Source organism: Anopheles ziemanni, chromosome X (assembly GCF_943734765.1).
Source record: "Anopheles ziemanni chromosome X, idAnoZiCoDA_A2_x.2, whole genome shotgun sequence".
Lineage (NCBI taxonomy): Eukaryota > Metazoa > Arthropoda > Insecta > Diptera > Culicidae > Anopheles > Anopheles ziemanni.
The window spans coordinates 17,304,657-17,330,827 of NC_080707.1; the positions used below are offsets into that span (position 1 = coordinate 17,304,657).

General features: G+C 39.9%; 1 protein-coding gene across 1 annotated transcript in view; it reads right to left on the reverse strand.

The window, feature by feature from the left end:
• Window positions 1-72: 72 nt before the first annotated feature.
• Window positions 73-26,171, reverse strand: part of LOC131290727 (uncharacterized transmembrane protein DDB_G0289901-like) — a 33,591-nt gene continuing 7,492 nt past the window's right edge. Inside the window, exons 2-5 of the mRNA XM_058319896.1 lie at window positions 20,941-21,054; window positions 17,347-17,460; window positions 2,761-2,955; window positions 73-1,214 (exon numbers count right to left, since the gene is read on the reverse strand). Coding sequence (XP_058175879.1) covers window positions 73-1,214; window positions 2,761-2,955; window positions 17,347-17,460; window positions 20,941-21,054 — 1,565 coding nt within the window. The remainder of the gene's footprint in view (window positions 1,215-2,760; window positions 2,956-17,346; window positions 17,461-20,940; window positions 21,055-26,171) is intronic.

Consider the following 26,171-nt stretch of genomic DNA (forward strand, 5'->3'; position numbering starts at 1 on the left):
TGAAAGCGATTGGGGACCAGAGGGGTGTACATCGAAGATCGGCAGGGGGACGGCAGTGTCACCGGTTCGGTTTCAGTACGGCCGCCACACCGAGTTACCGTTATCAGCCGCCTGTCCGACCTGTCCCTGGCCGCCAGGAGGCCCTCCTAGTCGGCCACTTCCGACGACTGTTCCACCGAGTACCCGGTGCCCTGCTTCGTCCAGTGTTCCTCGCGCCATAGTGCCACAGTTGCCGATGAGCGACAGGTCCGGGTGGTTATTACCGTCACCACCGCCGCCACCACCCTGACCGCCGTGCCCGAGTAGGTTTGATCCAGCCTGATGATGATGATGGTGATGGTTGTGTCGGTGCGAAACGGTTGCTGCCGCCACCGCTGCCGCCTGGTTGCCACCCGCTGTCAGGTGATCCATGACGCTCTGCAGCTCGCCGGCATGCATGGCAGCGGCGGCCGCACTGGCGACAGCGGCAGATGCGCTGTCAGTGCTGCTACCGTTGGCAACAGCCGCTGCCGCTGCCACAGCGGCCGCCCCGTGTGGTGACTGAATGTGATGGTGGTGGTTGACAGAATGACTGAAACCGCCCACAGACTGATTAGCCGCCGTGTACAGCTGGGAGTATAGCAGGCTGGCAGGCAGGACAGGATAAAGCGGAGACCCGTTACAACTTCCCGTGCCGTTCGAGCCGACGTAGTTCGAGACGGCTGACGCGTTAGAGCCCGCGTTACTCTGGTTCATCACGATACTAGAGAAGTTTTGATGGTGGCCGGCTGCTCCACCACTGCCACCACCGCTACTAGCCCCACCACCACCGCCCCCACCGGTGGTCGAGCTGGGGCCGCTGCTCCCAAGATTGGGTGTGTTCGAGGAAAGTAGGTCGTCCTGCACCGGTGACTCTGCCTGCGAGGAGTCGCTCAGGCTGCGCGGGCCGCTCTGGCTGCTGGTGAGGCCATACGCATCAGTGTGGCTGTTGGTCCCGGTCGTCTGGGCGTATCGGGGGACTATCAGGCCGTTGGAGATGTGCGTCGGGATCTGTGTGGTTAGGCCGTTCCCATTGTTCCCATTGCCACTCGCATTACCAGTGCCGTTGCCAGCTGTCACACCGCCACTGCCAGCCATGATGTTCGTCTGCACCATGTGGCTCGTTGCCTGCTGTGTCGCTCCGACAAGGGTGCTCAGGTGCTGGTCCAGATCTGCGGCCGTTGAGTCGGGAAGCACTGGAAAGCACGGTAGTTTATAGTCATATTAGTCAAACCACCTACATTTCGACGTTAAGTAATCTACACGGAAACTGTAGCATTTTATTTCACCGCACAGTTAGACAAAAATTATCCATAAAGTTATCAATATGATATAAACTCAAGTGAGGTCCCTTTCTAAGTAGCATCGCCATGTTTTTCCACGTTGGCACTTATTCCATTGGTGACGCATGCATTCAGTATGAATATTTGAACCCTTGCGTTGCCGTTAGACGAATAAACGGGTTGGATGTTTTTTAACTAGACAGCCAAAGAAGTTAGTTTGAAACAGCAGTGCGTCCACAGCGAGAGCAATGAGTGCATCGAAACGCATCTCTAAAGCAAGGCATCTAGCCGTCTTCTGGGGCAAACACTGTCTCTTGCTTGGTGTGAATATTATTGAAGATTCTGTATTTGTCCATATCTGGATCCATCATTTGTTAAATTGATCATGAAAAATGTGTCCACCACATGACTTCAGCAATACTCCGTTACCATTTAAATGTAATTTTTTTTGCTTGGTTCGTCTTCGAGGAATAAGAAGTGCAATTTCGCCTGATTTCTGGAATCTGTTTTTCATAGTTTTCATCCCTATTATCATCAATGAACTACACGATACTCCATTCGCAAAGATTTAAACCTCTTAGTGTGACATTCTTCATAACTTTTCGAGCAATCTTTATTTTGATTAGATGAAGACTATACGTTATCGCGTAAAATCGACATGATATAACGTTCTAGGTCTTAGCCATACAACATCAGATTCCCAAACATAAACAAATATTTCGCTATCGGTTTCACGTTAGAATGATAATTAAAATAATGCATATTTGAACAACGTAACTAATAATACAGTACAATGGTTTGCGTAAAAACAGTAAGGGATACCGATATTTTATACAATCGATTTTGGGTCTATTCCGTGTTTTTTCAAAGCAAAGTGATCTTTAACTAATGTTGTCAATATACTCTTCAATTTCGAACAGCTGTTACTGAAATCCTTTCAAATGATTGAATCGGTAACATTCGGATGTAAAGAGGGTGAGCGGTTTGTTAAATTCATTTTAAGATGGGTCAAACCATTTTAACGGTACGTTCAGTGGTGTGATATCGACCTGACTGCATCGTTAAACGAGTTTAACAAATTACTTATGTAGGCTGTAGCAGTTTAGCGAGAGGTCAAAATGGTATGAGGAACAGCTCTTGAAGTTGAAGAAAGTTACCTTACTTGACGAAGTTGCGCGTCGTATATGAAGAAATAGTATTCCTAATACTACTATCTTTATGTCCAATGTAAACTATGATGGTGGAAAGTTGGGATGGAATGGATGATTGTAGCTATCATTTATTTTGCACTTCAGACTATTATAGACTTCTTGATTTAGGCATTATAAAACAATTCAAATCAAAATAACACAAGAGATTTTGACTGTGGTGTTGTTAAGCCGTAAATACCAATAATGTTGAATAGTAGTAGTTCGGATTTACTTCCTGTCGAGTTTATGCCTTACGAATAACTACTTACTTGTGACGCAATCACGTGCTGACGCGAAGTCCTGTCCACCATTTTGTTCGCCTGAGCTGCAGGTAAATCCAAGGGCCGGATTGTTGAACTGAGATGCGGTTGGCGTTGTGCAAGAGGTCAGGTAAGGCGAGTACGGACCGGTTGAGCTGTAGCTCCAGTGCGAGTTGGTCGAGCTTAGGCCGAACTGGGACATATCTGGGGATGAAGTAAACATTCAGGATAAGAGATTAAAGGAGACTCATTTTTCTTGTGATTTGAAGATCGAGTTTCGCATACATTACCTATTGCATTTCACCCTTTTACGTTGAAAACCGTAACGTTAAACCCGACGTGGGCTAGATTAATCTTTAATAGCGATACAACCCATGTTAATTCTAAGATAAGCTCAACTTCATTTGCGAATTGTTTGAAACTAAAACTTATTTGAAGATGCTGTCAGAGCCACGGCGGGTTTGTTCTCGTCTGTTCCCGAACTGACAGCATCATTAAACGAGTTAAAAAGTTGCGCGGTTTGACAAGCCTTCAAAATGGTTTTAACCTTACGCTATTAAACGTAAAAGGATGTAAGGTTTACATTTAGCTTCATGTCTCTAGCAAAGATAAGGGAGAAAAGGAGAAAGACCTTTTACTTTACTACGTTAACACATCGATGCTAACTGCGGTAGGTATAGCGCGATGCGCTTCACACAATTTAGTTTGCGAACTGAAGAATTAACCTATAATTTACCTTGTTGAAATTTGGGAAGAGTATGGCTTGTTTTATTTCCCAAATCTTAAACAAAAAAATGCCTGCGTATTAAGCAAACGCTTTATTTCACCTTCAATGTATTTCATGTATTGAAATTTATTTATTGAGCACTTTCCGTAGTACTAACTCACGGAGCAAAATTGATCGAATTCGAGTTCCTGTTCGAGAACCATAACAATTTTTCTTTTAACAGATTGCCATGATCGACAAAATAGTTCTCGAACGGGAGCCAAACGAAAACTCGAGGATGAGGCATAATGCGTCTGCGACGATTGGGTTGGAAATTCTCTACGATTCGAGTTTCCATAATAAGTCCTGCGACCTGTGTTCTCACGAAAATCTCACGAAACCTTGACAGTCGTGGTCGAGAGAAAGACGTTCATTTAAAGACGACGAGGACCATTCTCTAAGGCCAGCCTCCACTAGATTTGATATGTCGTGCGGATGAAGCTGCCAATAAATTCGTGTAACGGAATTTGAGCACGGCGCAGTTTTGGCTAGCGGCCGTGAACAGTTTCAAATAATCATTCGTCTGACGAAAAACGTTCAGCGGTTACAGCGCCAATAAAGAAGGTAAGTAAGGTTCACAACGAAAAATGTTTACTCGATTCTATCAGCTTACTGTTCCGTCGGTTAAGTACAAGGAAGAATGTTTACTCGATTCTACCAGCTTATTATTCTGTCGGTTTCACGTAGAGTCGTGGAGAGTTCGTGAACATCGTTTCCACCCGTAGCGAAAGGCAACGTTGGGTTTGACTGTGCTAGGTGGCCACCTACGAGCAGTCATTACCCACCCAGGAGAAAGTCTCCCACTTCCTGGTGTTTATGGTTAAAAATAGCTGCTAACAAGCACATCAGCATGGGCTTTTGCTTATATAGCTTACTGAGCTGGACGCATTGGTCCATTTCGAGGATTTTATGCTTTTTGATGGTGCTGATGATCCAGCATACACACACACACCCGAGCTGGCAATGTATAATGTATGCAATAAATCCTCCCACCAGTTACTCCGTCGGGTTTAGCAACTGCATCACCAGGATGCGGTTTCGGTTTGTCATAAACCCATATCTGGACCACCTTGACCACGGAGCGCTCTCTGCTTGGTGACAAACGATGACATATGGTAGGGCTCGGTTCTATTGCGAAATTAAGAGCACACAGAATGCCTTCGGTACGGGTCGAAGAGGAGCGGGAACGTTGGCTGCGCGCCTTGGTGTAGGATACGGTGGGTGATTCATTTAATAAAATTAAGCATTAAGAACAAACACCAATCTCCGGGGGGTCCGCGGCAGCCGAGCGGTAGCGCCGGTTAGAAAATCGGCGCATATGAGCGTCGAGGCTCACCACCTCGACGGCGTGGGTTCGAATCCCAACCGCGACCGGACCCTCTCCTGTACGAGAGGACTGGCTATCCACGTATTCAAAGGCAAAAAGTCTCGTAAGCCCTTAACGGGCAGGCATGACCAACAAGGTCGTTACGGCAAGAAGAAGAAGAAGAAAGTTTATTAACACCCTTTCTGACGAATGGAACATTCATACATGTGTGTATTGAAATATAATATTTTTTAGTATAACACTTTTTCCCTTTGGGTGGATAGTCACTCTCGTACTGGAGAGGTTCCGGTGTCTGTTGGTCTCTTTTTAACACTAAACTCTTTAAACAGATGATTTTTAGTATTATTGTTGACTAGTTTTTGGTATTTTTGGTTTTCTGATGCACTTTCCATAATTCCGCTAGCTTGTTATAAAGCAAAAAAGATCGAATAGAACCGAGTTTGAATTCCTTTCAACTTTTATTTTTCAAAATCTAACAATGATGATGACAACAAGATCGCTGTTTAGGTTCTAAACAAATTTTTAGCAGTGTTTTACATCCCAGAAGACAACAGACAGAACGTAACTGCTAATGCACGCATAAACATCAGTTTTAGACGGTCTCCAAATTGACAAGCGAACATTCACACCACGTTTCTTCAAAACATACGCGAAAGGATTAGCACGGTGTTTATATATGTAGCTTCACCATAGGACGTGCATATTCACTTTTTCGACCATCTGCAGTTTGTTTAAAATATAGATATGATTGCAGTTCTACAGCTGAATTACATTTGTACAAGGCTACACTTCTTCGACTTTTCTGGCCCGCTACCAGATGAGCAGTCTGTTCCTTATCGCTCGATATTTTATCGAACGTCTGATTAGAAAATATATCTGTTGTTTTTAAAATCCTAAGAAAGTTAAATGAATTTTATTATTTTTCCTAGATGAACGATAAAATCGGACGACCGACTTCATCTGTCAAATCCCACACATTTTCATTTGTTAAAACCAAGGGCAGTAGAGCACTGACACTAGCCTTACGGAAAGTACCAACATATGTTTATCAATACTCAAAATATTCATAATTCTTGCATTCCTATTACAAACAAAACTTGAAATTTCCGAATTCAGGATATATCTGGGAAAGAACTTCAAATTTACTCATCCAGTGAAAAAGAAAAAAGAGTATAAACATACCTGAAATTCCTAAAACTGGTGCATGACAGAGTCCATATCGCGCAAATAACATATCGTTGACCGGCCATAGTAACTCTCTTTGCATAGTCTAGTTCTTCTAGGAGAAGTCATGACATTGAAAAATGAAAACCAATGCTTTGAGATTCAAATTATCAAACATTCTTCAATCAATTTGATTGAATCTTGGGTAAAAGATTGATGCAGTGATGCGCAAAAAAAACTATTCTACCACATTTGCGCCTCGCGCTAAATCTAATCGTCGAACAAGAGATTTGCCTTGGCATTTCACACATGTGCATCCCAATTAGTTGTAAAAATTCAATACGAGTATTATTTGATGATATTATCAAAAAGAAAATTCACAAACAATCGTGGGTTCTAAAGGGAATACCGTAATTGATTGATTGATAAATTATAAAATTTAGCAAAGTGAGCTTACAAGTTGTACAATCTCATGTTGCACGCAATCTCAAGTTGCATGCAAGTGTGCTATGCAACTAGTAACCTGCTGCTGGAATAGGGAAAACTATCCAAACCAACAATCCCGCAACAGAATAACTGAATAGGTACGGTCACACGAGACGAACCTTTGATGGCGAACCTTTCGCACACTATTACAAACGAATGCCAAAAAACGGTTCGCCGAACCATTTAGCGTTCACACGTAACGAATCTTTCGCCGCTTTTCACTGTATCGTTTTGTAAACAAACTGTGGATCCAAACGGAATCTGTCAAAAAGGTTCGCGGCAAAGGTTCGTGCTCTCCACTAAAATCGGTGAACCTTTTCTGCTCGAAAAAGGTTCGCGAACCCTGCTCGATTCTCCGATAATACATTCAAAAAAAGGTTCGCAGAGCGTCAAAATTCAAGCAGGGTTCGTCTCGTGTTACCGTACCTAATTATCCTTCATGATCGGTCCTGATGCGCTTGGTTCTTGGTTTGAAGTCACTAACTTGCCACGAATGTTCAGTATTTTCAGTTTGTCGACAAATTTGAAGCATGAACAAAAATATCGAAGCGTATTTACTTTTGACAAAAAGTACCGACAGTTACATACGAATTTCCTTAGAACTGTTTTCTCCAATACACGATTCTTTAAGTGCTTCGAAACACATACAAAACACAAATTCATATAAAATACACACAAAACAAAAATATCGCCATGATGTACAAATCAACCAGAACGAAATCCAGAACTCACTCCGATGGACAAACACGAGGAAACTGAAGGATTTAATTGAACCACATTTCTTAGCAATAAATATTTCAAAGCTCCCAAGATTCATATGAAGTCGTACAATACCGATTTAAATGGTTCGACAAGTGACTTGGACGACAAGTGAATAAGTAATAACTGGACTTGGAATAAAATGTTGAATGTTATATTAGACTAAAATTTCATATTCCACCTCCTAGAAGATAGCTTTCACATAAAAAAAATTATAGAGCCCGTGTAATCGGGCAAATAAGCTAGTAAAAATAAATTCTGTGTTATTTCCAATATGATATACTATGAAAATCGCCATTGCAGAGAGTCAATATGAAAATATATGAAGTCATCGTTAAAGTTGTCTGTTCAGAAACCTGCACCAAGCAGTCTTAGTTTAATAAAATACGTAACGAAATATTAAATCGGTTCATTTAGCTCGCAAATCCCAACGTTCAATCGCCTCCCACCGTCAAGATCGGGTTTTCGTGCTTGTGTGCCAATTTCACCACTTTACATAATGCTTTTTAGGTAGGCACTATAAGCCACACAAACATACACGTACACACATGTAATGAAGGAAGAACATGTGTACTGGATTGTGCAGGAAAAAGCCTTTTATTAGGACAAGGCAGAAAGAAAGCAAACTGTCCAACACGCCATTTAACCCCTTCGGTACGCCAAGGCAATCGGTCAAGCGTCGGAACGCAATTGCCAGCAAGAGGGGCCGTCGGAAACAATGTACATCGGAGGAAAAAAGGGTCACTTCGGAGGATGGGTCGGAGGCTGGCTCTTTTTATCTGAAAATTCTCATCAAGGGAATTTTACCCTTGCTCTTTGCCGCCGAGCGCTTTGGTTTAGTTTTAATTTTCCTTCGTATTGGAAATCAACCAGGATCCTTTTGATTATTTCCACTTCGCACTTTCTCTCCCCCACTCTCTTTCTCTCTCCTCATCTTTTTCTCTTACTTAGGGCACTACAGTGGAAGTGTGAGGAGGAGGTAGGGGAAAAGTAATATTTCACTTTTTCCTTCGCCCGTTCAGACGGTGTCCTGAACTCATTCCAGCCGCAAGCCTGTCTGACCAGCCTGCCAGCTTATACGAGAGGAACCTTGAGGGATGGAGTGGCTAGAAAACTAGGACTTTTTCACCCGGGCCTGATTTTATATTTAAACTCGCACGGCTACAATCCCCACGTCGGCGATTACAGCGAAGACCAATGGTGGGTACCAGGGTCGCATTTAAAGTATTTACATACGTTCACTCGTAATTTATAGACAGTAACATTAGAGAAATGGTTGGCTTGAAGGTTGGCACACAAAAATCATGCTCTGTAGTTCGTTATCCGACTACTCTTTGAGAGTATATACATATTAATACGACTCTCAGCTACCTATACTTGCTGCCAGATAGCGAAATATTTCTCGGTCGATAGAATCCCACTAAGATGCGCACATACTTTCAACTGGTTGGATCGCTATTTTTATTTGTCCATTCTCCTGAAATTTTGTAAATTGTTTTGGTTGTTTTCTGTTTTGTGTACTGCTACATACAGCAACAGAATTTTATTAATTAAATCCCTGCATGTGATACTCCAAACAAGAATGCTTACATACACTACAGGGTGTCTAGGAATAGGCATCTTATGAAGCGTTCTATGCAAAACATGCAATGAAAACTCACTTTCATGCATGCTCTTTATTCAAATTGCTCTATCATACACCTTTGAAATACCATTGTATATCTATCAAACTATCTATCTTCTATCTCTTGTTTATGCATATATAAAAGTCAATGTTGTCTGTATATATATGTATATGTATGTGATAGCATCACACAAAAAACCTGTTAAATCGATTTGCTGACGAATTAACCAACAGTACGACTTAAAATACAATAAACAAACAATCTTGCATCTGAAAATCATATTTTCCGATTGAAACTCAGGTAGAAATCAGGTAGAAAATAATAAACATGTGACTATACATGAGTTAGATAAGGGATCGATGGTGAACATTGCCTCATCGGAGAATTAATGTTGACACCATACGTTTCCAGAGCTCCATCCGTATTTGTTTGTTTCGGTCTGTTACAAGGTGAGGCTTTACTCTTGCTCTGTACGATCATTTCAAGTCATATTTGACCAACAGGTGCATGGTAATTGTTGAAATATTGGCAATTTTTCTTAATGTTTAGCTTACCAATGGTTAATGTTTACCATTTGAATAACTTTGTATATGTCTCAATATGTTTATTTATACCGTTCACATTTGTATATGTATGTACTGCATATAATCAGCGAATGTATTTTATGTGAGAACATATTTATTTTTTATAAAAAAAGCTTCATTAATTAGCCCTTCTTTGAATTCATCCTTCAAGTTATCATTTGCTTGCATTTCGATGCAACTCTAATTATTCACTTGATCTGCTTCGAATGGGTTTTGAAAAATTCTAATTTCTTAAATTCTAATTCGCATGTCCAGCACTCCGCAAAATAGGTCAAGTTTGTTTTCTGTAGCTATTCTAAAAATAACCTTTGCTTCGGATTATAATGGAGATAATTATAACTAAAATGAGATACTCCTGTCCTTTAAGTTAAAGATTTAGTAAATTGACGTGGTTTGTAATGTCTGCCCGAAAAGCTAATTTCCATAGCAAGTTTTCATCACATAGCAATGGTTCTTGCTTGCCCTTTGTATCTAAAACGTCTATTACATTATATTTTATTTCGAGCATTTTGTTCACCAGTTTGCTACAACTTAATCATTTCACTTCTGTGTAATATCGATCGAATATCGATCGAAATCAAAATGTTGTTATATTGTATGGAAGTACAACATGGGCGATCCTGACATTCCACGATTCATCTTGGTTTGATCATCACCTTTTTGGCGCAATTTATATTTATTTCACTTATGCATAAATACGCTTCTTCAAAAGCTCCATGATCTGGACATTATCCAAACTATTAGATAAATGGCAATTGAGAAGTTCTTAAGAAGATCAAATTCCCCGGATGACGAAGATATTCAAGGATACTACATGCTTAAAAATTGTTAACTAATATCTGTAACCTTCTCTGCGTAATTCTCAAAATTCAAGAGTGCATATTACCTCACATACTAAAATAATCTACATCTTTGGCTGACTGAAACAAATAGTCTAGCAGCAAAAAAATATATATGTTGAAAAGTCATGTATAAAATCATCTATCCAGTTCATCCAGATCCAACGAAGCTGTAAATTATCTAACACTTTTTTGTAGATTTTGTGAAGTTAAATCGCTGAAATGTGAAATGACAATCAATAAATCGCTAGGATGTAAGATTTCTATTGGTTTTCATATGGATAGTTGCATAAGTATGAGATAGACTAGCAATTGAAATTGCGCATTTAATTGCGCATCACGAATTATATTGGGATAGAGAGTATCTCATTGGGACATTGTACAATTCGAATACACAAGATAAAAATATGATCTGTAAACATATTTTGCTTATTCATAGCAAATAAGATGTATTTGGGGGGTCCGCGACAGCCGAGCGGTAGCGACGGTTAGAAAATCGGCCCATGAGCGCCGGGGCTCACCACCTCGACGGCGTGGGTTCGAATCCCAACCGAGACCGGATCCCTCCCTTGTACGAGAGGACTAGCTATCCATGTACAACAGGGAAACAAGCCTCGTAAGCTCTTAACGGGCAGGCATGACCAAGTGGTCGTTACGCCAAGAAGAAGAAGATGAAGAAGAAGAAGAATGATAAAATTCCATAGACTGGTTTATACACTTCATTCCAATACCATGGTAGCTATGGAATGCCATGTATCAGATGTACTTGATCGTGACTGATTGAAAAAGGATGTCGATTATTACAATTATTTTTTCTTTTTGCACCCGGGTTGAATGTTTAATCGTTTCTTTCACAGATGTTGGCAAAAATATAATCACAAAATAGAAGGTAAAAGAACATAGCATTCGACACTCAAACTTACGTACTCATGCATATTGATGAAATATCTGTTTACCACAAATCTAAGCAATCAGCTAAGCGTTTCAAATTAATTTCTTCGGCTAAACTCATCGGTTCGTGCTGTCCATCTTATGAAGTATTATTTACAAGATAAATTTATGAGTAAAAGTATATCAACCAGCTTTTAACCTCCACTGCTTGATTAATTTAAACCGTTATATTCTTTTAACACTAGAATACATTGCTTTTTAATCTTGCCCGAATGCTTTTTAGGGGTCATTTTGACCCCTATTTGTAAAACGCTACAACTTCATTATTTTGGTAGATTTTTCAAATCCGTAAACTGTTACTTTTTAGTATATTCTCAGAACTGGTGGAACAGAAAAATCTGAAATTTTCGTTTTATATGTAGCTTTGAATTTTCAGAAAAGCCTTATTTAGTTTTGGAAAAACTTTCAGCCGTTTTTGAGATATTAAAACCGACAATTGCGTAGGGGTCAAAATGACCACAATTTGGATTCTAGTGTTAAGCGACCAGTTGACGTTCAAATGTTCGAAAAGAATGCATGTGTCACGCCTTGCATAGCTTCAGGCTTAAATGTGAATCAGTATTAAGATGAGGATTTCAATCGGGGCCTCATTTACCCAACCATTTATTAATGCATTTACCGCACCACTAGGTTGATTGCTTAGCCGAATACTAACGTTTGACATTTGTGATTTGGATCGAAAATTTGTCAAATTTGATTCAATTGCATCGATTGGTCTACACTCTAAAATTAATGATAAACAATTATAATTCCACGATTACTGACCGGATTTTCACAATAATGTGTACACATTGTGCTCACATAGAATTATAGCAAGGGTTGAAATTTCATCAATCCAGCGAAAGGGGAAAGGGGTGTTCTCATACAATCCTCTACACCAAAAAAGATAAAAATGGATAATGGGTTATCGATTATGCAGTATTTATGGCCTCTTAATCGAATGATCTTACTCTTAATGTTCAATCTTAGCCCACACTCCCTCTACCCACTTCCTCTTCAGTAAAACCTTATTAATGCTTAAAACGAAAAGCGTTAATTCTTATCACAAGTATGCAACAGCATTAATCAAAATGTACTAAGTCTATCTGTACCAAACGTGGCTAGAGTGTAATTAATTTTTTATTCTTTCAATTTTCCTCTCTCCCTTTCCCCCTTCAAACTCCTATCCCTTAAAATAATGAAAAATAATACTAATTCAATAATTATGTAATGGGTTGGCGTCTCGTCCACCTGAGCAACCTGTGCACTGCACAGTCATGAATTTTTAAAATAAATCACAAAATTAGTTGTTTAATTATGGTATTGTAATTTCCACCAGCAACAGTTGCGTTCAAAATCTGCTTAACACAGTCTTATAACATCATTCCCCTTACGAACGGTGAAGAAGCGCTAGTTTTCTTATTAGCAAGAGTTAAAATCCAGTTGGAAAGTCGATCAGTTTTGTTTACGGGTGGCACTTCTGGCGGTGCACTAGCCAATCGTATATGTACACATTAGTTCTCTCGTGCATGTGTTGAATGCGTCCATGTGAAATTGTCGATGTATAGGTGCCTTTCCTGTGCACATTAGATTATACTCAGGTCGGACCCGAGGCGAGTCTGACTTACCAAATAAGAATTTGATTCACAGACATTGACTAACCGCGGATATATTTATCGAGTAGATATTGACGGTTCTTCAAACTATTCTTTCATGTAACATCTTGACCAAATTCGTCATCGTTTGTCGTGTCATTCTGGTTCTGATAAACCACGTTATATGGTTTACCTAAGAAGGTATTACTTTTTTTTAAAGGTGTACAACCATCTCATTTTCTCACACCACTGTTTTTGCATAATTTGATACACATACTGCTTAAATATCATCATCATCATGTGATAAAATGTCATTAGTATAGAGCAGGGGTCACAAAGTCCGGCCCGCGGGCCAAATCCGACCCGCCAACTGATTTCATAGGGCCCATAAGAAAGCTTTCGTGCTTTATACAAAAAGTGTTTAGTTTGTGTTCTAGCCAAAAAAGAAGATTACAGTTGTTGAATGAGGTGTTCCTATTACATGTAGAAAAAAACATCAAAATTCATCGAGAATAAGTATGAAAAGCTTTAAAAAAGTTGTACGATAAAATTTCTAATATTTTATCTTGTACCACTTTTTATACAACTACAATTATAAAGGTTGATACTCCATTTAACAGGGTACTACTTTGAACACATTAAATCATCGTTTAAGGTGTCCGGCCCACGCTTTTGGGTTTCCTTTTAATCATCCAGCCCTTTTTAGTAATTGTCTGCCGAGCCCTGATCTAGAGGAAGGGGTTAGAGAGGCTACCATCCTAACCCCTAGCTCAATAATGGTTAAAATACAATATGGGTAACGTCTTGTAACCGATTTCATAGTATCGTAGGGTCATTAAATCGAAAGGTCATAGTTTTAGTACTCAATCTCATATTAGACTTCTTCTATCTTCTCTATCTACGTAACTAATAGTCTCAATCACACAAATTTGGTCTAATCTATTTACACCAAACAAAAGTATCTTCTTCTTTCTTGGCCTAACAACCTTTTCATCATGACTGCCCCGTTAAGGGCTTGCAAGACTTTCTTTTCCTTTGTTTACGTGGATAGTCAGTGCTCTTTTACAGTGGAGGGAGTATAAGAAAGTCAATTTTTCAAGTGTGAAATGTCTGACATTCGCCAGAACGAAAGAAATTATGTATAAAATTATGATGCCACCTTACGACGGATGCGCCGATAAAAAATACACTGCTTAACACCGTACATATCGTGGGGTGATAGAAATGCTCTTAACCCTTCCACGACCAAAGGAAATATTTTTCCCATCAACAAAACTCGTTACTGTTTGATTAACTATTATCAAAACGATGCTTTTGAAACGAAACATCAAAGAAAACATTATGTCAAAGGCGGCAAATGTCTTTTTGAACGATTAAACAAAAAAGAACTATCAAAATTAATTGCTCCAAAACCAAATCATTCGTGCGTTCAACCAACAACAAAAACTTATTATTTGCAAGTTGATGAATTCACTATTTTTTTATAGAAATGGCTAAGATCTTTTTTTAGAATTTTGATTAAGTAATTTGTAGTGGAAAGCAAATAAAATAAATTCCTATATCATAACTATACTGGTCATTTATTGACTTTTATGGTTCATAGGGAAAAATATTTCCCATGCAATTATAAAAAACCTACACATACTGCTTGGTTTTTCTGGTGATATTCTCTTATTTTACACCCCAAAAAGCCAAAAAATTGTGTTGTATTGGTTATGTTCCAATTTTAGTCTTGAATAGCTTACGGTCCTGAAAGGGTTAAACAACACTCAAATTCAATATTTGCAAAAGTACTAAATAAGTATCAATTTCGTAGCACTTATGGTCTCAAATGGTTTGGTTTGATAGTTTTGTAAATCTTTACTCCTCGTCTTTACCTCTCCCGCAAACTTTCACAAAACTTTTTTTCTAAGTGAAAAAGCAAAATAAAAAAATTAAACTTCCAATCGTGCTTAAAAACATTACACATAAATTCTGCAACTCTCATAATTACTTCATGGATTGGCTTATCATTAGTTTATACACCCAGATACCGGTTATCTGTTGTCCTGGTCCAAATGGGGTTTAGGCACAGTTTTTCTCATACTTGCTTCATTTGATTCATTGTAAATGGTGGAAAAACAGTTAAATAATGAATGCAAAATGTATAGTAACATGGCTTCGCATGTAAAATTCTTCTAAAATAGCAAAATTTTAGTTTGTAAGACTCAAGATACTAAATGAAAACACTCTTTTGTTTGGAATTTCTGATTCTACCCGGAAGAAATCGGGTGAATCGGCTAGTATCATATAATTTACTAAACATGTACAAATATGTAAAAACGTGGTACCGAGGCAGGTGCATTCCGAATCAAAGCCACACACGAAAGTAGAGCACTAGACGAGCGACAAAGACTGGCTGAGCAAAGAGGTAAAAAGCCTCCCGCTTGCCCGAGCCAGGGTAGCACTATGAAGGGGTTGAAGTGAACGTTTAAACCTTAACCTCATAAACAATGGCATTGAATGATTTTGAAAACAAAAATGTGTACGTACTACTACTACATATGATTTGCAACTGCTAAGGGTGTTAATTAGTGTTGTGTAATTCAAAGTCAGATTGAAGAATCTGCATAGTTTTTTGCGTGTTAGAGATTCATGAATCTTGCGACGAGAGACTTATTAAAATGAACAATATGTTTTAGAACGACGCTGTATGCATCAAATTGGTTGCCATAGCTCCCACCCTCACCAGTACGGCGTCCATGTTTGGTTCCGATACCATTCCTTTCGCCCACGGCGAGCCACGCCCATTCCGCACATCGTAAATTCTTAGAAACTTTCGCCAAAGACGATGCTCAAGGCGAACGCAATGTGAAAGGTAGATTTTACTGTCTTCTCGTTTCGCTCCCACACGCCAGCAGGCTGTAGCGAACCAAATATCTCATCCCGCTCTCACTAATTTCTCATCCTGCACTTTCATGTACGTCGACACTCTTCCCACGGCATTCACTATCGCAACTTTCTGCTGAACGCCTCGCTGGACCAAACGAAAAGTCGCATCTTCAGGCCGTAAGTGGGCGTCTTGTCATACGACCCCATCGAACCGACTAAAGCTTCTCCCCTGGCGCGTGAAAAATCTTAGTTGCAGTGCGATTTTCTCCCTCTTGCGGCTGTACAAACGAACGAAAGTCGCACTTCTATTTTCACTCACAAAGCTCGCGTGGAAGGTTTGTGAGATGCGATACTGGAGATACTGGCGCTATCTCTCGGGTTTCGGGTTTGCGCGTGACTCGGGTAAAGCGTAGCCGAAACCGCCCATTTGTGACCTTCTGGCAACCGAAGAAAGTCAGGCCCACTTCGAACCGCATACGTTAGCCACATGTATATCTATACTTGCACCGTTCAGGGAGAGAATATCTTCGGCCTGCTATGTCACGACTTAAAGAGATGGTGCAGCTATAGAAATAAGGGTAAGACACAAAAATGGCAAAAAGAACAGGTAGCATAGGAAGTATAAGTTAAATACTGCAAAATAAGGAGCAGTACCGGTCTTATAAGGAAATAGTACCGGCTTTAGAAAACATTAACTGTACGATTAACGGTCCGCAGGAACGTTATGTTACATTAGCTCACTTTAGAAAGAGGTCATAGCATAGAAGAAGAGATAATGAAATAGAAAGGTTACAAAAAGGATAATAAAATGAATAAGAGAGCTTTGAGTTTTGATTTTCTTCAAAATAAAGTTGCAAGTGAAATGGAAAAATTCCGAGGTTTTATGCATAAATTATGTTTTGCATGTATGCATATCACATGTTGATAAAAACAATTTCAAATAAAAGCTATATATCTGAGCCCCATTTTTTGTAGAAAGTCTGACCAATTCGAATATATGCTAAACTATCCCATGTATTCTATTATTATTTATTACCGTATGACGGGCGTTGCCGTATTGTTCCCATGTATTCTATTGTTAAAAGTTATTTGATTATTTGTTATTAGCCATTAATTTCGTCGTGATGTAATGATTGGGTTATACAGAAAATCATGGAAAATTATGATTTGTTGATGGGGCATCTTCCCCTGCTTTTTATTAACATGTTTTTTCGGCCGAAAAGCTCGTTTTATATGGAACATATGGCTGAGCACAAATAACGATAATGGTCAATTATTGTTTATTTTCATTCGTTCACAAACATCATAAAAATGTTGCAAAACCTTAAAGACTAACCGTTCGATATTACTCATTGGTTAAAAATACTGAAAGTAGGTTACTGGCTAAACAATATCGTAGAAAACTTAATAGATGAACGGATAAAATAAATACGTAAACCTAAAATTTAATAGAGTGAACTTGGGAAGTTTGGGTATACTTAGCGTTTTCAGCGCAACGGTATTCTTCATGTAAGTCGTTCTTGTATTTGAAATTATTTACCTGTGCTTCCTTCTTCAGCGCAAGCGAACTACGGTTGATCGCCTTCTGATCTCATGATCTATACTCACCGTATCTCAAATACACAAATACACACATATACATAACTTACTCTGACAATTACCTAGAGGTGGCATCCGAAAGCTGGACAGTGGGTCGGTTGGGAAGTGGAATGGCCGTTGTCCGAACGCGAAGTGGAACTGCTGCTGTTGTCCTACGAAAGATGCTTCAGGAAATTACTTGTCTAGCTCGAATACTTCGTCCCAGCCGCGAGCCTTGATTTTGGTGGGAAACGTTTATGTTTTATATCGAGCAAGAGCATGTGAAGGAATCTTCGGTTCGTTAATGCCTCAAAGATATCAAGAGATCGATTGAAAACAGTAAATCTTTAATGAGCTCATTATAGGAAAACAAGAGGCAGCAAGTGCAGTCTCATTTACTAACTGCTGTCTTACAATCTTACGGTTGTGAGGAGAATAAAAGTATGATTTTTTTCTGAAGGTTAACATGGAGGTAAACAACATCGGCAAGAGTACCAGCAATAGCCACTGCCTATATTCAGTGACCCTCACAATCCATCATCAGGATGCACCCGCTGACAGGACATCATACACGCGACACGGTTGAAGCGGGACGAATCGGAACTAATTAACCACAAACTGACCCGAACAAGTATGCTAGAAAAAGTCTCAAACGTGAAAAAATAAAAATACTGACACGTTTGAGACTGAGTAGTGAAGATACAGCATTTTCAGCCGTTTAGTACCAAGATTGCAGCAAGCAATTAACAAGCACCAGGTTTCTACTAACAGTGCGCGCTCCAAAATGCATACAACGTTCTACCTATAGAATGTTCACATTAACGTTTCACAAAATTACATTCAATCTCTAAATTTTACCAGCTCGCTGGTGCGGATTTCATTTTCATGCGGGAGATGTTAATTCTTAATTAAAATTAGTAAATTAAAAATACCAGGTGGTATCATCCCAATCAACTAGCAAGCAGCAGCACTAGATGTCTCTGCAACGGTCAATAGGTTATTTTGAGTGGTCTCAAGACTCAAGGTTTTTATCCCTGCTTGGCATAACTTGGTCATGCCTTTCCTTTATTTTCCTACGTTAGAAATTTAAACTGACTTTGTGAAACGCTAACTAACGCTGTTAGTAGAAACCAGGTGCTTGTTATTATCCCGGCAGTTAGTAGGGCAGTGGCGGATTTAAGGGTGTCTCCAATGTCCAAATACGTACGATTTATAAATGAACAAATATTGTATAGAATTCATCGAAGTTCTTTAATGATCGACCGGTAATAAGTTAGGATGAAGTCAGTCTTATAATAATGAGTAATTTTACTGTATGCTATAATAATGCTAAGAACCATAACGAAATAATAGAAGCATGGTCTGGTATACAACTAGTGGTGAATAGTAACAGAAGATGTTTTATAGTCTGAATCTGTTAAACATAGGACTAAAATAATGCGTTGTCAAATTGAATCAGTTTCTTCCAACTGATATCGAGTAATCCATTTTTGGCTCATTCTGTTAGATGTTGCCATCCATGGAAATAGCTGCTTACCATTCCATATATAAATCGAAATTCCTTCTAAACCGAGTTACGTGTTTAAACGAATACTTCATGCGGTCTTAATGGGGGAAATCAAATTATAAAATTTTCTACTCTATTTCTTGAACTTAGAAATTGATAAAATAAAACTTCGTGGAGCCCTGTAAAACTTATTGGTTGTAGGATAAAAGCTATTGGTGTTGTTGAATTGCATATAAAACAGACGAAAATTTATCATTTTTACGGGCATAGGAGCCCCGTGAGTGTAAATCCGCCACTGATCCCGGTTAACAAAATTACTCTCATCACTCTGATCATGGTATGTGCTCTGATGAAAATTACGAAGCATTTTGCATAACCCGCAACGTACAGAGTAGTGGTGAACCGAGGGAACGCGCGACAATTCCCATACATATACAAACTACATACAAACTACACTTGCAGGTAGCAGCACGATGCGGACGCTTCGTATACTGTTTTATCTCTGTTGGTTCTATCAGATAAATCATCAGAGCTCTGTTAATAAAATTTCTGTTCGTTGGATAGTTTAGTGCAATCTTGGTATTAATATGATAATGCTGTACAAAACGAGGTAAACAGCAAACCCAAACTCATCATAAAATGTAAAAACGTCGGTGCGAAATGTGTAAAAATAGTGTAGTCGCGTCAACAACCACTGTTCCGTACGGAGTACAAACGATCACGCTAGCTTATGCCAATTTTTCAGTTTCCAGCAAAACTCATTAATTATTTTATATCCTCTGTTACTCATTTTTGTAGTTGGAACTGGACATATTTCGACAAAAAATTAATATACACAACATTGGAAATTAATTCATTTTGCAGGAAATTGTAAAATTGCTTAATAGTACGTAGAAATATGAATCCAAATGTCGCGAGTTTAAATATTTCTTTTATATAGGCACGGCATCTGTAATGGGACTAGGCACCCGGTCGATCGATCTGATCGAAAGCGTAAGTAAACTGAAGAGCTTCATGGGTTCCCTAGAGTTCGTGGGCCTCGTACTTTTTGCTCATATTTTTTCAAGTTTCGATGTAGGATGTCTTTATTATTTTGCTAAAAAGTTTCTCGTTAAAACAAATGCTTAATGCATTAGTGGATTTACTTTCGAATGATTGTAAATGAATCATTTGAAACTGTGCGAATGATGTAACTAAACTATTTGCACTGTGTATTGATTAAGATCAAAAGAATAATGATCTGACATACAAGTAAGTTTTGGGAATTTATTAAACAAGCAGACAATTATCATAATAGTTTGAGTGTTAATAAATGTCCTCCATATTTCCTAATGAAGAAATTATGCACATTAGAATAGAAGTTATAATAATTTTATTTTAAACACTTTTGACAAACGGCTTTTTCAAGTTTTGAAATACTGGAAAGATATTTAAGAAGCAGTATAGCTAAGCTAAGAAAAAAATATAAAACGTTGTACAAAGAATATATGGATGCTCTTGGACAGTTATTAATGATTTTGCACAAAATAAAGTTAAACTATTTAATTTATGGTTAATTGTAGTAAAATCTAAATTTCATCGATTATTACAAATGCATTATTAATCACAGTGAAATACATACAACTTATACCAACAAGAAATTGGTGCAATAGCTATAATAGTGTATGTTTCTAGGACCTTTAACTTGTAGCTGCTTTTTTTATGTAGGACCGAGTGGGACAAGGACTCTCTCCGAAGAAAGTGACTGTAATCGCAAAACGGTATATTATAGTTCGGTGGTCAGCCGTTCTTAATACAGCAGGTTGCCAGATTCTATCGCACACTTTTGGGGAGGTGTTTCCTAACGCTACCACTGCAGTCATGGGCACCTCCACTTATAGCTGATTGGGGAACTCTAATTCCTTCTCTGCCGATCGACGGTAAAACGGAAGCGGAATCGTTTATTAAAACGGAAGGTGTCATTCTCGCGATTTGAACCTATTATTTTGTGTCTTCGTGCTACCGCTGCACCCACGTGTCTAAACAAAGCACCAAACCCATCGTCGCACTGTCGTTTTTACATTTGTGGATGAGTTCGCGCGTAGATCACATGCTTGGATCACGACTACGAAGTTGCCAGGAGATAATGGATGTGCAAACAAGGGAGTTTCATACTTACTTGTTTTGGATCTGGGCTCCCGTGGTCCGTCCACCGTCACCTTGATCGCTTTGTTATAGGTGGCCACCTGCGGCGGACTTGTTGATACAGTAATGGTGAGCGTGAAGCTTTTGCCTGGTGGGCGAATTGGTAGTCGGTTTTGTTTAGGTTTGTTTGGTTTTTTGTAACATCCAGTATACCGGATACCCGAGAAAGAGAGTCACAGAGATTGAAGAGATAATTGGTGATTAGTTTGCTATAAATGATCTTAGCAAATGCAAAGCTAGGAGGCTTAACACTTGGAAGGCCAAGCGTTTTTAGAACAGTTTCTTAGTACTCTCGTTTATGATAAAAGTGGTTTATAAAACAAAAACAACCGTTTTTAAACCAATAACAAACAAACAAAGCTTTCCTGAGGATAACTCTGTACAACTGCTATGGCTTACTGCAATACTGTATGAGTTTCGTGGCAAGTTCCCAACAGCCTGTCACCCACTACGTGGGTCATTGGCAGACAACGCGTTCCAGGGACACGGTCCAAGTGAGTGAGCATTCTAACGGTTTGTTGAATTCTAAAATATCAATTGGGATGTTTTATTCTTATTGTATTTCAACACTTTACCGTCCGGATACAAGCATAGGTGTAATGAATCCGTATCGGTTTTCATCCGATCACATCATTTTGGCGTGCATCATGGAAAGAAAACAAATTTCACAGGGCGCTAAGCTGTTCGTACGTAAATTTGAATAAAGATTGGAAAAGAATGATTAAACAAGGCGGCCAGATACGGAGGACCTGGTGCAAACGTGCCGGTCGTAAAGCGTTGTCACACCATGAATTATACAGACGTCAAAGTGTTAACTCTTTGTTAAATGATTTGTTTCAAATACGCAGAAATTGTTTACACAAGACCATTTTCACCCGCCTGGAATTCCTTGAAAAATGCCAACACGTTTCGGAAACTGTCTGTTTTAGACCCACGGATTATTCGTCTTACGACGCAACGTCGTGCTATATAAACAAATGTCTAATTTGCTTTTTAGCAGTACGTGTTTTTGTACTGTGTTGGATAGTTTTCACTTGAATGCCTGGGGGGCAACCAGGCGCAACCAAAGCTGCCACTGGGTCGCAAAGCTAGGCAATGGACTTAACGGTAACGGACCTATGCAACGCCCCTGGACAACGATTCAAATGGGCTCATGGAACGTACGCAAATTGTATAAAACCAAATCCTTGAAACAACTAGATGACGATTTAGCCAAGCTAAACATGGAGCTCGCCCCACTACAAGAGATACCCTGGATAGGAAGTGGAGTGCAGAACAGGCGTGGCAGCAATAACGACAACTACTACAGGTGCCACGACCGCCACTACATGCTCGGCACGACCTTCTCCGCAGGTCAACGCGGGAAGTCCGCAGTCATTTATTTCAAGACTATAAACGATAGGCTATGCTACCTGCGCATGCGAAGCAAATTTTACAACAGAAGCCTCATTACCACCCTTACCGAAAACAAAGATGAAGAGGAGAAGGACCTATTCTACAGCCGCCACGCAAAACTCTATGCAAGTTGCCCCAAAATGAACTCAATCATTTCCTCATCATTCTGGGAGACTTCAATGCAAAAGTCGGTAGAGAGTCGATGTACCGCCAGTACATCGGAACCTACAGTCTATACGTGCACAGTAATGAAAACGGTAGTAGATTGGTCCAGTTCGTAGCATCGAGCAATCTGGTCGTCGGAAGTACCAAGTTTGCGCGACGGGACATCCACAAAGCCACGTGGGTGTCCCCGGATGGAGCCATTTCCAATTAGATCGACCACGTGTTGATGAATCGCCTCCATCAATCGTGCCTGTTAAACGTCAGAACTTATAGAGGGGCCAACAACGATTCTGATCATTACCTAGTTGGCTCAATGATAAGATGCTGGATCGCCTGGCCACGAGCCAATGTGGGCAGAAACAACACGCAGACACGATATAACACAGACAACACGGATATAACACTCTTAAGGACAGTCGAGTCCAACTCTCCTACCAGGGAGCCAAAGGAAGCACCAGCGGGTGCAGAACGAGGGACGGCACGTAGATCGAGCAGGAGCTCGATTTTGCGGGCCACAAGATCGCAGATCAGAGGTGTAAACCTGAGTGCAAGTCCCATTTACGGGTTTTTAGGAGGTAGTGGTGTCATGTAAGTCAGCTGTCGGATCGATCTTCTGAGCCGCTTAAGTTGCATTGCGCCGAGTCCGTCGCCTTAGGCTTGGGAAATAGCCCCTGGTAGTCAGGGTAGTATCTGTTAGACCTTTGGAGACACGCGCTTTCACCCTTCAGGAGTTAGTTGCGTGCCACAGCGTCCGTAAACTGAGTTTTTAACCTAGGGACAGATGCCTCTTCCGTCATCGCTTCTACCGTGTAGGTGCACAGCGTGACGGAAGGTGAAAGGCTCAGAGGAGGGAGTAATGTTGGTCATGGTCCCTCGGGGCCAAGGCCAATGTGAACCCTCGTCCAAAAGGGAGCCATAGATGAGTCTTCACTACTGCAACAAGGAAAAAACAGATAAGAGCGGAGGATGGTATGCTCTAAAAACAACAATCGAATGATATCTGAGCTATGGAATCTTGGTCTCATTCACCCCATATACAAAAAGGGGGAGATAAGTTAAAGTGCAGTAACTACAGGGGTATAACGGTGTTGAATGCCGTCTACAAAATATTCTCCGTCGTTCTTCAAGAACGACTTGACCCATACGCTGAAGAGATAGTAAGAAACTATGGGGATAACGAAGAGGAAGATCAACTACTGATCAGATCTTCACCATGCGGACAGTCCTGGAGAAGATGACAGAGTATCAACAAAATACATTCCATCTCTTTATTGACTTTAAAGCCGCATATGATAGCATACCCAAGGTAAACTGTATCAAGCCATGAGCTCATATGGAATCCCGGCTAAATTAATCAGACTTGTAAGAATGACCATGACCAACGTCACTTGTCAGGTGAAGGTGGATGGAAAAATCTCAAATTCCTTTGCTACCACCAAGGGACTGCACCAAGGGGGCTGCCTCCATACTCTTCAACCTAGCGCTAGAGAGGGCCATCCGAGACTTGGAGGTGGAAACTTCGGGGACCATCTTTTATAAGTCAATCCGGATGATATTGATATTATTGGTTGAAGACTCTCCTATGTAGCAGAAGCATACCAAAGGATCGAGCAAGCGGCGAATAACCTCGGACTGCAAATAAACGAGGGAAAAAGAAGACAAAGGTGGCACCATCAGAGGCGTTGCCAACAATTGTCGAAAGGCTGGAATACGTACAAGTAAGTGAACGCACTTTTGAAGACGTCCAAAATTTCAACTTTCTTCGGTCGAAGGTCAGCACCGACAACAACATTGAAGATGAAATTCGCGTCAGGGTGCTGGCAACCAATTGGTCATAATACAGTCTGAGAAATCTCTTCCACTCACCATACCTGTCAAGACAGTAGAAGCTGGGACTATTCCGGACGTACAGGGGTTTTCAGATGATATCATAACAGTAGCAGCATTTATTTCAACTGCAGCACATGATATTCCAACAGTGCCAGTTGATTTTATAACGCGATCAACGTATCAGTGCTCACATAGGCCTCAGAGACATGGACTCTGAGCAAATCTGACGAAACCCTCTTAGCCGTGTTCGAGAGGAAGATGCTCAGGATGATTTTTTGCCCCATGTGTGAGGAGGAACAATGGAAGACCTGATATAATGATGAGCTCTACGAGCTGTACGGAGATCCCAGGGTCGTACAGCGCATTAGACTCGCCGAGCTCCGGTGGGCTTTACTTAAGGACAGAGGAGGCGTGGTAGGCCTAATTTGAGGTGGAAGGATGGCGTAGACGAAGCCACCAGTAAAGCCGGAATACTGAATTGGACCAGCGTGACGAGCAACCGTGAGCGGTCAATCGTCGTCAGGACAATACCGCTCAGCGGTTGTTACCTATATTTACCAAAGAAATACATTTACTCTTTAAGTTAAATGAACTCTAATATGAACCAAAGTTCCTTAATCTGACCCGCAAATCTGCTTTGGGATTAAATAAACTGGACTCACAAGTTCCAACGAGTCCTCCATCGTTGGTTTATACAGAACTAGGCATTCAAAGTCAGATGCTTTAAGATCATACAATCTCGCAGATATGATATATTCTTTGTAAAACTAGCTGACAGCATGAACTATTTGAGAGTTTAGTACTGTTTCTCTTTATGAAAATGCAAAGAGTTCACGTATGGGAATAGGCGAAAATAGTTTAATTTTTTGTGGATATATTGGAAGGTTGGTTTGAAATAACTAATAAGTCAAAGGTAACCTAAAAGGTAACTGTTACAAAAGGCGTTGGTAATAATTACTAAGAAAAAACTAAATCAATATATTTTCTTTTCGTTAACCAATGACACTAATCAAATAAACTATTATCGAGGTTCATTGTGAAGTGAAATGGATGCACAAGACTTTTTTTGCTGTTTGAAGTGGTTATCAACTTGGTGTATGGAGTTAAAGTTAAATATTCGTTGCCTTTGTTTTATTTCAAGGAGAGTAGATTTATAATGCATAGATCAAGTTAAAATAATTTACAGATCAAACCTAATAAACAAATGGCCCATACAGCTTCGAATAATAAATATAATTTATTATAAATTATTCAAAATAAATATATCATATGTTTGGCTAGCTAAGACAGTTTCGCGGTTGAGCGGTTTATTAGAATAATACAACAACTATACTCCTGACGCGGGTACATGGCACCTGATTTTTCAGCTATATTTCATCTGATCAATTGCTTTAAAGCGACAAAATACCCTCTGAATTTTAAATAGTGTTAAAGTAACATCTGACACGTTTCGAAAAACTAAATCCTAAAACATTTTAGACACGCTGTCCCAGATATATAAGTATCCCAGATAATTCGTGCAGTGTACAAAATTACTTTCATTGTTGAGTTTAGGCAAGGCAAACCAAAGCCAAACTTGTAAGGTAATCGGCATCCACCCTAACCTTTCGGAAAGGTGTGAGTCCCCATTTCATATGTGAGCAGTTTCGGTGCGTATGTTAGTAACATTAAAAGCACGCCGGATTGTATCCCCCGGAATCGTCCAGAGGAAACTCGCACACGTGGGATAGGGACTACAATTGAAGCTGATAAAAAGAGGGTGTTAATTGAAAGCAAAACAACCCTCTCAACTAAGAGAAAGGAAGGGGGTCCTAG